The sequence below is a fragment of the Talpa occidentalis genome, unplaced genomic scaffold (genome assembly GCF_014898055.3).
Source record: "Talpa occidentalis isolate TD23 unplaced genomic scaffold, MPIMG_talOcc4v2.1 talOcc4.6, whole genome shotgun sequence".
NCBI lineage: Eukaryota > Metazoa > Chordata > Mammalia > Eulipotyphla > Talpidae > Talpa > Talpa occidentalis.
In genome coordinates this window covers 20,822,479-20,838,188 of record NW_023604972.1, presented here as the reverse complement: position 1 = coordinate 20,838,188, position 15,710 = coordinate 20,822,479, and the positions used below count along the sequence as shown (strand labels likewise).

The window sequence follows — 15,710 nt, the reverse complement described above, 5'->3', positions numbered from 1 at the left end:
ACTCATCATCTTACATCTAGGCAGCTCTGCCCAGCTCGGTCCATGCTCTTACCACTTTACCACTCAGGGTACACACACAGATGCTCAGTACTTTGAAAATAGTTTTTATTAGTTCAAATGATAGGATGGAAACAGGAAATGAACAAAATCTAAACTTTCAAAGTTCATGTCTTATTTAGATACTGATATGACCATGGGCAAGTTTCTTGGCTTCTCTGCGCCTTGGTTTCCTCCTTAGGCTAATACCAGCCTCCCGAGGTAATCAGCATGATTAAATGAGGCCTCTATACCTAAAACATCTTGATGTCAATGCAGATCCTTGTTACCAAAGGGGGCAGAGCTCAGGGCAGAGCATCTGAATGCAGATACTTGTTCTCAGTACAGGTAGAGCCCAGCTAATGTTGACACTGAGTCCTGTTTTACAGGTTATCTGCACCCTCACTAAAAATGCACAGAGAATGGGCCTCCCTGGTGGCACAAAGGGTTAAGATGCAACCTATGAAGCAATCTGCAGCCTCTGTAGCACGAGTTCAATCCCCCAGCCAAGGAGCTACCCACATGGTGCAGCAGACCTCGCCTGTCTCACCCAGTGCTCCCCTCAACGATGTATTTGAGTCAATCCGCCTGTTCTGTTCCCCACTCTGTCTCTGGTGAATCCTCTCACCCCCCTCACACCCCTGGCCTGTACCCCAGGTCTTGTATGCACAAATACATCAATCTTTAAAAAAAATAAAAATAAAAATGCACAGAGTGGGGCTATGAATTTTAATAATTTACACAGGATCAGTTCATATTAATACCCAGGTACAGACAATGGGTGGGGACAAAGCAGGGGCAGAGAGAAAAAACAAAACAAAAATACAGTTCAGGAAATGAAAGCTTACATTTGAAGGAGGTACCTTAGAAAGCTCTAGACAATATGCTAAAAATGACTTTATAAGGACTAATGAAAACAATTGGTGAGGTTTTCATTAGATCCCTAGAAAGCAAATAGTGTCCACTCTGAAAGGGTAAACAGATTATTTTGAAAAGGTAAACATATATGCTTTAACAGAGAAGCTGCCTTTTTTTTTTTCAAGTTTTATGTCTGAAGTGATTCATTCCAGATCCAAGATAAAAATATCAGAATTGCTTATATGAGAAATGGCAAACCGACCTTGTAGCTTCTGATTTTCCTTCTCCATTCTGAGGAGCAGTATCTGCTGGAGAATGGCCTTTCTCCACAGCTCACGAAGCTCGCGTGAAGTCCTTTTCTTTTCCTCCGGTACCGGGCCAAAAGGTCCATCTTCACAAACTGGTTCTAGAGGCGATCTCGGAGGGAGCTCTCCCAGCTCTGAATAATCTGGAAAAGCAATTCCAGGAGTCATTTTTTAAAATTATATTTTAAACAGTGTCAAATCAGAAAAGCCTTCTTGTTCAAATATTACATGATGGTATCACCAAATTCAAAATTCTCGTTGTAATATGCACTGGAATAAACCACATCTGAGTTGCAAATTATACATCAAATGGTGAGCAACAGTTGCAGCAGCTGAGGAAATGTTTTCAGGAACCTACTTTTTGGGGTATGTTTTGATCTTCTGAGTTTATGTACTTACTATGTGTCAGACTATTCTGAGGCCTTTATGCCCATGAACTTATTTAACACTCAGCCATCCTAAGACACGGGGACTGTACCATTCAGTTTTAAAGGAAAGCAAATGGGAATTGAAGCAGCTGGCCCAAGGTCAGTGAGCTAGAAGTGGTCGAGCCAGTCTAGCTCTTATGTGCATTTCAAGCCAGTGTGTTATGAGGCCAGGCACTTGGAGAGAAGATTAAAATATGCTTTATAGCCAATTATAACAGGGACCATTAACAAATCCTTTACCAAGAGCTGGGCACTGTGCCAGGCATTTATTCTAGACAGCCGCATCTAATCTCGACAACTCCAGAAGGAAGGTAGCAGTCTGAAGATGAAACTAAGGCTCAGAGAAGCCAAGTGGCTTGCCCAGAACAAGCATATATGTTGAGACCCTCACCTGGGTCTGCCTGGCTTGGATGCCCATGCTCCCCCATTGACATCCCTCTAAGGGTTCCTAGTGATGTCAAGTTTTAAGCCTCTACTTTCCACTTGGAATCTCTTTACATTTCATGAATTTGTACTTTTCTTAACAGCAGATGCTGTTTTGTTATAACCCACAAATACCTTACAGGCAGGCACAGAGAAGCACCACCTGCTCACTAGGAAACTAGTTACAAAGCAGCAGAGTTTGCACACAAGGGGACCTCAGAGGACACCACTCACAAACCTCTGTCTAAACTGAAGCTAAATAAAATCGTAGCCTTGGCACAGGGTGTGCACAGTGCTTCGAAAGCAAAATGAGCCTCACATTCACCCCTAATACAACACCCAATCTCTTTTAGTCAAAAGTGCCAATTCAATTCCATGTTCAGAATTTCTATAGCAGCTGTCACCACTGACTGCTCATTATCTTATCTAAAGTTGGGTTTGTTTTCCTCTGTGAGATCTGTGAAATAAAACACAAGCCACAAAATATTTCATTTCCTAGAGAAATTTTTCCATCATAATAACTCTTAAAATTACTGAATTAAAAAGATTATGACACGCATGGAAAATGGTTTATGCCCACTGTTGAGCAATTAAATGCTTATCACATTTTTATATATGCATAATTTATTATGCTATCAAAACAAATGAATAAATTACAATTCAACTTCTTAGGCATCTTACAGAATGCTGCTCATGTGTAACGGTCAAAACTAAAGCAGGAATCAAAATTGTCTGGAGAGTATGATCTCAGTTTTATTATTATGAGGGGCAGAATTAATTTAGTGATTAATAGGGCAGGTTCTGAAGTCAGGCTACCCGGACTGTCATCAAGACTGTGCATTTACTGGTGGTATCTGACCTTTAGCAAACTGCTGAAGCTCTCTCTGCCTCAGCCTCCTTGTATGGGTCACACATCTGTACAACAGGATGCGGTTATAGCGACTGAGTCAATATGTATGATATAAAGCACCTAAGACAGGGTCCAACATGCAGCACGAATGTTGCTCTTATTGTTTGCTATCAACGTATCCAGTAACGGCACAGGGGAAAAAAAAAAAAAAAACTAGAAGGAACCACTTCTAAATACAGCCCTCAACAGTAAGCTCTAACAAGGCTAGCACCATGTCAAGGAGAGTTTGTCCAGCACCAAATATAGTCCGTGGTACTCAGCAGTTGCTGGATACACAACCTGGATAAAAGGATAAGTAACTGCTGGGCTGGAGCACGCATGTATTTGTATTTCCTGTATAATTTTTTTTTATAATCCAAAATTTAAACTACAAATCTGCTCTGCAGTTCCAAGTCTTCCATTTATGAGTCCTTTCCTGGATTATTTTTGTTTGTTGAATTCTTTTACCATCTTGGCTGCTGAAATGCTGCTGGACACTGTAGTTGTGATTCAAGTTCTGCTTTATCTCACGCTGGAAGAGTTCACGCTCCGACTAGTTCATGAGTCTTATTTCCAAAGAGCACTCTTGTGAGCGGTCCTGGCTGGCGCAGCGGCGCTAAAGCAGTGGCAAGAGCAGCACCCAGGCCTCTGATCCATGCACAATGCAGAACCCAGGGGCCCGTTCTGTGAGGATCCATCTGGAAATTCTTTCCCATTGCTCCTACGAATCAAACCAGGGTTCACCTCACCTGGTGTCCTTCCTTGCACCCCATCTTTCCTGTTTGCCACAGTGTTCCTTCTCGAGGGCATGAAAATTCCAACCGCGCTGCTTTCTGATTCTGGTGCCCAGCTCAGGTGGGGCTGGTGGACCACGTCCTAGGGTCTTGGCTGTTTAGCCCTTGATGCACCAGCTTCTGCCAACCGGGAGGCTGACAAGGACCAGAGTCTACAGAAGCTTACGGAGCTCCAGGTTTCACTGTTATTTGGAGGATTTAGGTCCACAAAGCATACAAGCGCTGTTTGGTGATGACGACTGTGAGGCTGAAGTCAACATACTGCTGCCCTGAGTTGTCTTCTTTTGCCTTTTCTTCCCAGTTGTCAATCACTGTTCAATGTGTTGGGCTTTTACCATGTGCCCAGTCCTTAACAAAATAAGCTCGTCTGAGTCTCCTATCAACCATGTGAGGCAGGCTGGTCCCCAATGCAGAGTCAGGTGGTGAAGTGAATGACTTGCTCAAGGTCAACAAGAGCAGAGGCACAATTTAAGACAATGCATGCTTTCCTCCAAAGTAGAAAACTGCCCGTCACTCCACCCCACCCCAGTGCTCTTCAGCACCATGGGGGAATATTGCCCCAACTTAGATTCCGATTCAGTAGGTCTGAGGGGGACCTAAGCATGTGCTTTTCTCTCAAGCTCCCAGGTGATGCTGCCACTGCTGGGGCCCAAAGCACACTCAGATGCCCCTTCCAGGCATCAGGCAGGCCTGCGTGTTGTAATCATGTAGCTCTTCACCTTCCTCCCCTCTTACCACTAGATCTGGCCCACTGCTGCTGTCGTCAGCTGCCTGAATTTTAGGGCTTCACATGTGGCCAGTTTATTTCAATGTAGGCCAGACTGCCAAGGCCAGAACATAACAGAGTATTACAAGTATAAGCATTATTTTCTTGTCTGAATTAACTAAATAAAAGGTAATCCACTATAAAGATTGGCAAATATAGCAGGGTTTCTCAAGCTAACACATATCAACTTTTGGGGCTGGATAATGCTTTCTCAAGGGGGACTGTTCTCTGCATTGTGGCATGTTCTGCGGCATCCCTGGCACTAGAGATCAGTAGTATCTGCCATCGCAGTAATGATAATGAATACCCAGACACTGCTAAATGTCCCCGGGGAGGAACAGGCAAATCACCCAGGTGAGAACCCCTGATTCAGAGAAAAACACCCACCCATCCCTTATCCTCCCCTAATCTCTGGAAAGGAGTAAAAATATGTTGCTCTTGGGACCTCCCTGGTGGCGCAGTGCTTGAGCCCTGGGTTGTGAAGCTGCCCGCAGCCTCTGCGGCGCCGGTTCGATCCTCGGCTGCTCCCCGGCCACCGGAGGAGGGTTCCACATGGCGTGCAGACCTCTCCTGCCGCCCGCTGCTCCCCTCAGCAGTGTACTTCGGTCCTTCTGCCTGCTCTGCTCCTCGCTCTGGCTCTGGTGAATTCTCTCACCCTCCCGCGCTTCTGACTGTACCCAGTGCTTGTATAAATAAATAAAATCAATAAATCAATAAATCAATCTTAAAAAATGTATATATATATATATATATATATATTCTTCTTCACCCAAATTTATTTTGTGTGGTAATAATCACTGATGTCATAGTTTACAACTCACAAATTTTTAAATATATTTTATTTTGTTCACACTGAGCCTAGTTATAAAGTAGTTTAGTGATTTGCACAAGGAGGACTGTTCTATACTTGGCCTGATTAAGTCAACCCAAATGGATTATGTTCTTATCAATGCAAAAGATCTGGATTTGGGACAAAGCCCCATTTTGTGATCTGTCAATCCTCTTTCCTGTGTACCTGCTCACATGCTGGGGTGCAGTCTGGGGAGATGCTCACATACACAGGGGGCTGCGCAGAGTGGCAGGAGGAAGGGAGTAACATAAAAAAGGGTGGGCAACCGTCATCTGCGAAGCCTGTTCCAGTGTACACTATTTTAACCTGGATAATTCTTAAGGCATTTACAGCGGCAGCACCTACTTAACCTCTTATTCGTACCCAGGATGGGGGGCACTGGGGTAACTCAAGAGGCTACCCTGATGTTTCCAGCTTCTTGCCGCGGCTTAAATTCTTGCTGCACAGAGGCCACGTGGGATAGCAGTGCCCAGCACTGACTGTGGAGACCGAGCAGGGGCCGCTGCACCCCAGGCCAGCTTGGTTCCTCTTTGTAAACACAGCATCTGCTCCCTCAGTGCAAAACGTGGGAAATGACACCCATCTCTGCCTGCCCCAACTGTGCAGGCCACCGACAGACATTCACGAGGTCTGCAAAGCCACGACCCCAAGGGGGCTACAACAACATGTCAGTTTAGATCAGATTTCACTCTTCTGACATCTATCATGACAGAATGTAGACTACTTAAATGATGTAGATGTTGAGAAAATAACAGCCGTCAATGGGTTCTGAGAATTTTAAAATCTGTCATAACTCAGGGGCCCAGGAGACAACTGCCTTCATTTAAATCACTGCTGTGACATTCTCGGTAGAGTCAGATATGATCTACGCTGGTGTGTCGATATTGTAGATGCCAAATTGTTCTCCGGCAATTCTGCGGCTCCCTGCACACAAACGTGTGGGGAAGGGTAGACATGGCATTGCTGGCGAGAGCACAGTCAGAGCTGCAGCAGTGGAAGAGACGGAACATGCATATGGCTTCGCTCTGTCCGGCATCTGACAAGACACAGGACAGGGCTTCTTGTCCTGAATTTTCATGAAACACTCGTAGAAACTTTGAACTACGTTCTTCCTTTGTAGACACGCCACTAAGTGCCCTGTTGGAGGGAAGAGGTCCCTACCGGAAAGAAAATGATGACACAGGACCCCCCTCCCTTCTCCAATATTCCGGCATTTTCTATATTACCTCACTATAAGCATTTTATAAACTCCTCCATCCCTCTTGAAAGTTCCTGATCTCCCATCCCCAAAGAAAAAGAAATTTTTTAAGTTCCAGATATTCTGGAGCCTCCGTTTTAACAACGAATAGGTTTTGGAAACGAGAGTTAAGAACTGAACGCTGAATCTCTGAAGAAAAATTAACCACCACAGGGATTAACATCTGCTGCATCTGTTGTTACCAACAGCTGAAGAAAATTTCTTAAAAAAACAAAGTGAAATGACTGTGTTGATTTAAGAAAGGAACAGGCAGTCCTCTGCGAATGCCGCCAAGCACTTTACCTCTGAGAGGCACAAATGTGACCTCTGAACACAGAGTAGAGGCGCCCAAGAGGCCAGCGCCTGGGGAGCAGCAGCCACACCCGGAGTGGCCGCTGGACACATGGAGCCACATGGAGCGGACGCTGGACACGTGGAGCCACAAGGAGCAGCCACTGGACCGTGGAGTCACTTGGCCCAGGCTGCGTGTCTCTGCCACGGCTTCTCTGCATGTTCTATGGAACATCTAAAGGACTTGGTCCTTTTCTTACGGATATTAGATGACAGTCTAGCTATTGAAAGACAATTTTTTAAGATGCCATTCACTTGGTAAAAAGAATGATTTTCAAGTTTTGGCTATATGCTGCCAGGGCTCTAGGCAGGACCATGACACAGCCCCTCCAATTCCAACAGGGTGGCCAAGAAAAGTGCATGGCCCCTGGGAAATGCAGAGGAAGCAAAGAAATGGAATCTCCTGTTCATAAGGTCAGGAGCCTGGGCCCTGGAGCCAGATGTCAGGGCTCAAATCCTAGCTCCACCACTGACCTTGTTACTTGAGTTGTCTGTTGGTCCCTTTATGCCTCAGTTTCCTTATCTGCAAAATGTGCACAGCAGTGCCTATTCACAGGATTTGTGTGAGCATTAAGTAGGCAGAGGCATGGAGGGAGAAAGCAAGCTCAGCACACAGCAAGCATCCGGTAAAACATCAGCTACGCTCTGCTTCTCATTGTCCTCAAGTTTTTTGAAGAGGTGGTGATTCTCGATGGGCAGGTAAAATTCAGACAGGTGAGAACAATGGATGCCATTCAGGTCAGTGAAACTGCATAAAAACGGTGTACAGGTGACTATCCCTAACCATCCACTGACCCACCCCGGCTGGTGGCCAGCTGGGGTGGATGTGGAAATGAAAGACGAGGATGGTTGAGAGTGGATTACAGGAGTGCTGAGTGTCTGTTTGATTTATGTATTTGTAAGGAATTGGGAATTACAAAAGAGTAGGGGGGGTTGCAGTTTTGTTAAAGGAAAAACACTTTATTCATGCATTTTCTAGCACGGGAAAGAGATCCTGGCCACCAGGGGAAGCATGGCTTAATGGATCAGACAAATGAGGGGCTATTATAAAACACTATGAGCAAATGCAGCGGGGGGCCTGTCATGAAGACAAAGCTCCTCTCTGCCTTTGGTGGGTGGTGGGCTGCAGTGGGAGGTGAGGCTCAGTGATGGGGAGGCAGGCAAACACATTTAAAGAAAAAGAAACAGTCAAGATATGCAGAAACTAGAAACAGAATTAATACCTAGGGAGGAAGCAAAAACCCCAGACTCTGTCTGGCTGGGAGTTGTGACCACTGCGGAGACTCAGCAAAGGTGGCCCTGTGGCGGGAAGTCCAGGGAAGAGGACAGGACTGAGGGTGCCCCGAGAGCTCTGGTCAGTTGGCCCTGGCTTCCTCCCTCCTGCCTGAGCTGGGAGGTTCAGCACAATACTCCAGGGCTCTGTTTTGCCCCAGAGCTGGAGAGAAAGTAGGTATCAGAGTTCGGGTCTGTATGAGCTTGAAAAGAATCAGAAAATGCTGTGTTCAAATGAATTTTAGTTAGTGCATAGATCAAAGTATCCCTTGAAATAAATAACATTAGTTTTGTATCTGTACGAGGCATGATACTGCACTTCTGAGAGGACTGAAGATGAGGCCTCTTGTTTCTTCATTAAAGAAAACAATAAAAAATTAAAAGGAACAAATAATCAGCTTCAGCTGGAATGTACAATGCTGACCTGTCAGTTTGCTCTCTCCTGTCCCATTTATAAAATACTAGCTTTAAACTGTGGCCCTTGCAACTCTGCGAGCGGCTTTTAGGGAGTAAAGGGGGGCATCACCACCACACAAGGTCCTTGTTCAGCTGTGGCCACAGAGTGGTGCGAGTGAGGGGTTTCTCGGGGACTCCCCCAGCAGCCAATTTGTGGTGACTGCCCCAGCACCCCTCTCTCACATTCCTCCTCCTTCTGGAACCAGGGGAATGGACGGCCCTCAGGAACCGTAAGGGCCGAAAGGGTGATAAAATAACTCAGCTCAACCCCCGCCCTTCCCAGATGGCGAAACTGAGGCTCAAAAAGACAAAGCTACTATATGCCAGGCAGTGCGCTGTGGGAAGACACACTCATTTCAGCCTCACAAGCACTGAGAAGCAGGAACTGCTGTCAGCCCTTGGTGGCGGCCGGCAACACTGGGGGGGCCGGCGCTAGAGCAGACCACAGGCCGCTCGCCCGGGTCTCAGGGTGAAGGGAAGGACGCCGAGCAGGAAAGCAGGGGACACCTTGTTACACCAGCACTGCCGTGCGCTAACCAGGAAATAAGCGAGTCCCTCGACTTGCTGTGCCCCAGTTTCCTCGTCCTTAAATCACAATGAATGAGAGGCTTCTCCTCCCACATATCTGCTGCAGAAACTGAATGAAACATCGTTAAGACACTTCAGACAGCTGGGTAAGGGCTGGATTCCTATTATCATTATTTTACTGTAAACTTGGCCAAATCTTACTGTGGCTTCGACTTTTCCACAATCAGACTGGGCCTGGGCACAGGCAAAAAATTGGTTTATTGAAGGATTCTAGGGGAGAGAGACAATTTATCTATGAAGAAAACAGGTACTATCCTGAGACTTCCCCCCAAAAATATAAGGTGCCAGGTCATCTCCTTAGTGTCCAGGGCCCATGGTCACGAGAGAGCCGAAGTGCTGAAGAGAGCTGGCCACTCACAATGGCTGGAAAGCCCTTTTGGCCTTTCTTCATCTGGTTCCACTCCCTTCCTCCTCCTGAAAAGCTCAGCTCCAAGGTCACGTCCTCTGGGAAGGTCCCTGCCATTTCCTGCCCTGCCAGATCCTGCAGCACCTCCTTAAAGCTCTCCCTGCATTTCAGAAAAACTCCACTGAGCCACGAGATTCTGCGGATGGCATCCCTGGGACTGACAATCATGCCCTGGGCACAGATAATCGGTGCAAGAGAAGCCACAGGTCAAGGCAGCCTGGAACATCTCGGGAAGACAAGCAGAAGGGAGTGAAGTCAGGGACGGCCCAGATGGGAAGGAACAAACAAGGCCCTGTGTGGTGTGCAACTCCAGGCCCTCGTGATTGGGGTGCAGCTGTTTTCAGCAGTTTTACTCCTAAATTATACAAAATCATAAAACTTCATATATAAATAAATGTAAATAAGAAAGCTGACATTTATACATATACATTTCATATATAAATGTGTGTGTGTATATATATATATATATATATATATATATATGTTTACAAGAAACATATTACAAAACAAAACGCTAAGGATCTCTGCAACAAATCATTTATTGACTCATCCCAAGAACAATAATGAAATGCAACCACCAGGCATCTGTCCCCAAAGAAACAGCAAAGCAGGTCACATTACAGGTCAGAGAGGAGGTGGTGGCGAAAATGCAGAGAGCAGGCATGGAAGCCGTCCTGTGGAAGAGGTGATCCTCTCTGACTCTTTCATGGGTGGGGGAAGGACAGTGGAGGAAGAAAAGGTCAAGTGGTAGGTTCTGAAGCAGGACTGACAGCAAAAGGGAAGGAAGCTGACTCCTGTGAGATGCAGTAATTAAAACTGGTGATGGATCTGGGAATTGCAAGGAGTTCCACATGGCCCTGGGAAGAACGTGTGGGTGTACTGTGGTGGGGAGGGAAAGTGCATACATGTGGGAACGAGAGAGTCACGTCAATGGGGAATGTGTCTCCTGCCTCCTGGCGGAGCTAGACAGTTGTCCTGACACAGCTGAGAAATGACCAGCCATTTAGTTCTGTTTCAGAGAGCCGCTAAGTGTTTAGGTTATGGGGATTTTACTCAAATGTTACCTGTGCTTGGATCTAATCCTGATGATATTTTTAATTAAAAAGCCTACCCTGGCTGAACCTCACTAGGGGTGTAGAGGACAAATGTCTGCCCAGACACCTGCCCCCCACAGCACAAGGGGTCACCAACAACAGAACCCAGACCACAAGTTCAGTCTACAGGAGCAGCTGCTGGAGTGTGGGCTTCTTAGAATTACAAATTTTCAGCCTCACCTTAGACCTACTGGATCACAAGCTCTGGGTGGGATCCATCAACCAGGGTTTTAACAATCGGGAGTTCAGTGAAATTTAGTTTGGTAAGCCCTGGCCTTTGGTAAGTGTATTTTTCAGCCACTTACTTTAGGTTATGAGTTTACTTTAATTGGTGGCTCTGCGGTATATAGGACACTAGAGAACAGAGGTATCTTTTAAATTATTTCAAATTAATTAAGAAATGATTCCATCCATTGCAAATGACCTTCCATTGAAGTTTACAAATGTAACATACCTTGCTTTTCAAACACCAACCAAATCTCATTTTTATCTTTGTCAAAAACAACCGTTACTAAAATTAATACTATTTTCATAAGAAGTGCTTTAAGTGGTCTCTCCTTGCTAACCCAGGTCAACTACCCACACTATTATAGTGACTGTAAATTTCCTACCAGAAAATTTCCAGATGAGTATAAACAGTGAGAAACACAGACCAATGATTCACCCAACACAAACAGAAAAATATACTAAAAAACTAAGCTCTTGATATTTTCATCTATTTTCCTCTGGTCTTTCTTAGATTTCCACCACACACAAGTGCACCTTCCTTCCTGAAGGTGGGGTTTGTTAGCATTGCATTGTATCATCGCCCCTGCCCATAACTACCCCTTAGAGCACCATAGAGAGCAGTGGGACCGTGACCCCGCCCCACATAGAGGGGTCAGGCGGGGAGGGCACACCCTGGATTCATCTCTGGAGAGAAGCATTTGAAATTATTCAACTTGAAGTAACCAAAAATGAGAGGGACACATCCTAGCCCTGTAATTCCCAGACAAGTCCAGATAAGACCTTCCATGGGGATGGGAGCAGATGCTGTTACAAAGGGCTCAGGTAGGAGGTGATATGGGGAAAATAAGGAAAAAGTGTGCAACCAAGGGGAAAGAAATCAGAGAGGAAGAACAGTGCCGGGGAGAGCCTATGTGGTCTGTAAAGGCAGCAAGGAAAGCTGGCAGGCAGGGACCCGGCCCGCACGATGGTTCTGCACGAGAACTCGGAGTTGGCCGTGACCGGGATGAACTGCTGACAGCCCAGTTACAAACTCTGCGGCCCTCCACCCTCCCTCCTGCCTCTCAGGCATCTGTGACTAAAAACCTAACCCCACCCATCCATTACACAATGCTTATCTGAATATGATCTATGGTCCTAATTCATGAAAGGAAGTCCGTGACTTAAAAGTTAGGAAATACTTTTGTGCTTTACTGGGGAGAGGGGATGGGGAAGTCCACACTATGAAACAAGAAGTTTAAAATAGTGAATCCAATTCTTCCCCAACCCAACACAATGCTTGTGGGGCTATATGTGGAAACGCGACCTTTCTACCTGGAAACCCCCGCCTCCTCGCTGCTTTCCTTGTAAGGGCCGTGTCCTCCAGAATCAACTCGGAGCAGCATTCCTTCTAGGGAGCCATGACTATGGGCAGCTGGAAATGGGTTCCAGCGAGGTTAAGTGTCGCCTTTGTTGCTTTCAACTAGAAAATGAAAACAGACTACCTGATCCTGGAGAAGGGTTTGATTCCTTAAAAACCAGCACACAATATTCACTCAAAACTTCAACAGATTTCAAACACTTAAACCTAATCTGTTTTATGAGCGAAGTAGACATATCGAGTCCAAATGTTCTTTGAAAACTGTTCTCTGTGGTAAGCAACTTTCTTAAACATTACCACATTTACCTCACACGCAAAAAGTACTTATTAAAGAGGTAATATTTCCTTTTGAAAGTCTCTACTGATCATAACGGAATATGGGGTGTTCCAGCCCACTGAGCTTCCATCAGGACAAAGAAAGGGAAGAAACTGCTCTGATTGGAACTAAGTCAACAAGTAAAGACTTACATATACCCCCCCACCCCCCGCCACCCCAAAAGGAGGGCTGTTCTATTCCCAACATCTGGGACAACATAGGAAACCAAATACGAGGTACTGTACACTCTGAGGAAAGTCAGCACGGGGAAGCATGCTCGTCGGTCAGCTCACGTCATGGCACTGGTCAGCCTCTGGGACATCTTGAAAGCCCATGCTGTCTCATCTTTTGCTGGGAGAATTTTAAAGAGTGAAGCACGCATGACTAACTGCTTCACTACGACCCAACTTTTGGCTCTCCACATCGAGAGTGACCAGTCCCCAGCATCTGATGTCACGCTTGACCCTGGGATTTTCCCACCTCTGACTCAGAGTGCCAGCTGTCACCTAAGCACCCACGATTTCTCTGGCTGTGACTTCAGGTAAAGGTGGACACTTTGCTAAACGCTGATGCCGCTGCGTAAAGCACAGCACTGCCCAGGAGGTCCAGAGAGGCTCTTCTGGGCAACCTCATTGTCCTCCATGTGCCCTCAGTCTCTAACTGCCCGACAGCCTTTCACTTATCCTAAAAGTCTCCCAATGTTATAAAGAAGATGGGGGTGGAAGGAAAGAATCGCTGCCCTTTGTAGTGGAGCCTGAGAAAGCAGCTGCTTTTATTTCCTTCAAAACCCTATTAGGGGGCCTCCCTGATGGCGCAAGGCGTTAAACACCACACTGTAAAGCAATCCACAGCCTCTGCCGCACAAGTTCAATCCCCGACCGGCCAGGGAGCAACCCACATGGCACAGCAGACCTCTCCTGTCTCACCCGTTGCTTCCCTCTGCAGAGTATTTCAGTCAGTCTGCCTGTTCTGTTCCATTCCCCACTCTGTCTCTGGTGAATCCTCTCATCCCCCGCATCTCTGGCCTGTACCCCAACTCTTGTATGCATAAATAAATAAATCCTTAAAAAAAACCCTACACAGCATCAGCTTCTTGGGTGCTCTAACATCCCTCTCTCCTCGGGGTGGGCACTAGCACTGCACCCGCACAACAGCTGGAGGTTCTGTGGCACAGTGTAGCAACTGCCCTGAATCAAACAGCTCATAAACGGAGGAGCCAGACATACATCCAGACCAGTCTGATTTAAAAATCTATAGTCTTCAACTCAAAAACAACAAAGCAAATAATGCAATTAAAAAGTGGGCAAAGAACTTGAACAGACATTTCTCCAAAGGTGATTTACAAATGCTCAACAAGCAAAAAAAAAAGATGTTCAACAACACTAATGACTAGAGAATCTAAATCAAAATCAGAACGAAATAGCATGTCACACCCACTAGGATGACCCTTATCAAAACGGAATTTAGTGCTGGCAAGTTGCTAGAGCAACTCTTAGGCAGGAATATGAAATGTTATGACTGCTACAGTATGGCAGTTTCTAAAAAAACTAAAAATACAATCACCATGTAATCCAGTAATTCCACTTCTGAGGTACATATATGAAAGAACTGAAAGCAAGATGCTGGACATTATCCAAGTTCATTGCATCGTTATGTACAGCAGTCAAGAGGTGGAGGCAGCCTAAATATCCATTGACAAATGAAAAGACAAACAAAATTCACCTTAAAAAGAAAGGAAATCCAGGGCCTCCCTGGTGGCGCAAGGGTTAAGATGCAACCTATGACGCTCTCCACAGCCACTGCAGCAGGAGTTCGATTCCCGGCCAGCCAGGGAGCAACACACATGGCGCAGCAGACCTCTCCTGACTCGTCCGCTGCTCCCCTCAGCAGTGTTCTTCGGTCAATTTGCCTGTTCTGCTCCCCACTCTGTCTCTGGTGAATCCTCTCACCCCCCACGCCCAGTTCTTGTATGCACAAATAAATAAATCTTTAAAAAAAGAAAGGAAATCTGCCATATGATACAACATGGATGAACAATGAGGACATTTTGCGAAGTGAAACAAGCCAGTCACACACATACCCAAAGACACTATGTGATTCCACTTGTATGAAATATCTAAAATAGTCAAACTCATGGAAACAAAAGTTGGTTCCCCAGGGTAGGGGGAATGGAGTTAGTATTTAATGAGTAACCTACAGCACAAAAGTGTGATTACACTGAATACTACAGGAAACAGACACTTCAAAATGGTTAAGATGATGCCTTTTGTTAATTACTTTTACCACTATTTGAAATTTGAAGACAAAATTTTAATCCAGATTTTAAACCAGGATATAACACTGGCTGTCAAGTTGGTCTCATCTTTTTGTAGTTATGCACGGCCCCTTTCCTTCGGGGGCTAGAGATGTCTGCAGAAATACTTACTGAGAGTTACCAACTAGCACTGAGTTCCCCTTCTTTTACCTCATGATATACCAAGGAAACAAAAGACCACATGCTAGAATGAAGCACAGGAAAGAAACCCAAAAGGCCCCCTTTTAAAACTTTGGCAGCTCCAAAGAGGTGGGTGTGCAAGCAAAGAGATTTGATGTCAATGAAGAGCTGAGATTCCAGGATATCCTTCTCCAAAGGTCACACGGATCCAAAACACAAAACAGAACACTCCCAAGTTCTCTCACTGCCACTGGACACGTGTCTGTCCCTAGGTCCGGGAGGACTTCCAAGAGTTTGCACTTTTGCCTCATTCATGATGCAATACTGCCTCTCAAGGAAAAAGACAGTCCACTGCCAGCACCGCTTTACAAAGGAAGAAGCTGGGGTAAGGCAGCAGACCCCAAGTCCTGAGGCGGGAAGCAACGGAGGAAGGAAGCAACGGAGGCAGCCACGGCTCAGACCCACCCACCTCCAGGCCTCCCAAACAGGCTGCTGTGCCAGGTGCTGACCCTGGACACTATCCTCAATACCGTGCAGATGGAGGCTCCCGAGGGTATTATGGCCTTTGAGCCTCAAAGTTCTCGTTTGTAAAACAAAGCTTTGGATTATGACTCCCTTTTCT

At 45.9% G+C, this 15,710-nt stretch overlaps 1 protein-coding gene across 3 annotated transcripts in view; it reads right to left on the bottom strand.

Moving 5' to 3' along the window:
- TBC1D1 (TBC1 domain family member 1) overlaps window positions 1-15,710 on the bottom strand; it is a 193,676-nt gene that overhangs the window by 37,176 nt on the left and 140,790 nt on the right. For all 3 annotated transcript variants that reach the window (XM_037529597.2, XM_037529598.2, XM_037529599.2), the window contains one exon: window positions 1,157-1,342. In XM_037529597.2, coding sequence (XP_037385494.1) covers window positions 1,157-1,342 — 186 coding nt within the window. The remainder of the gene's footprint in view (window positions 1-1,156; window positions 1,343-15,710) is intronic.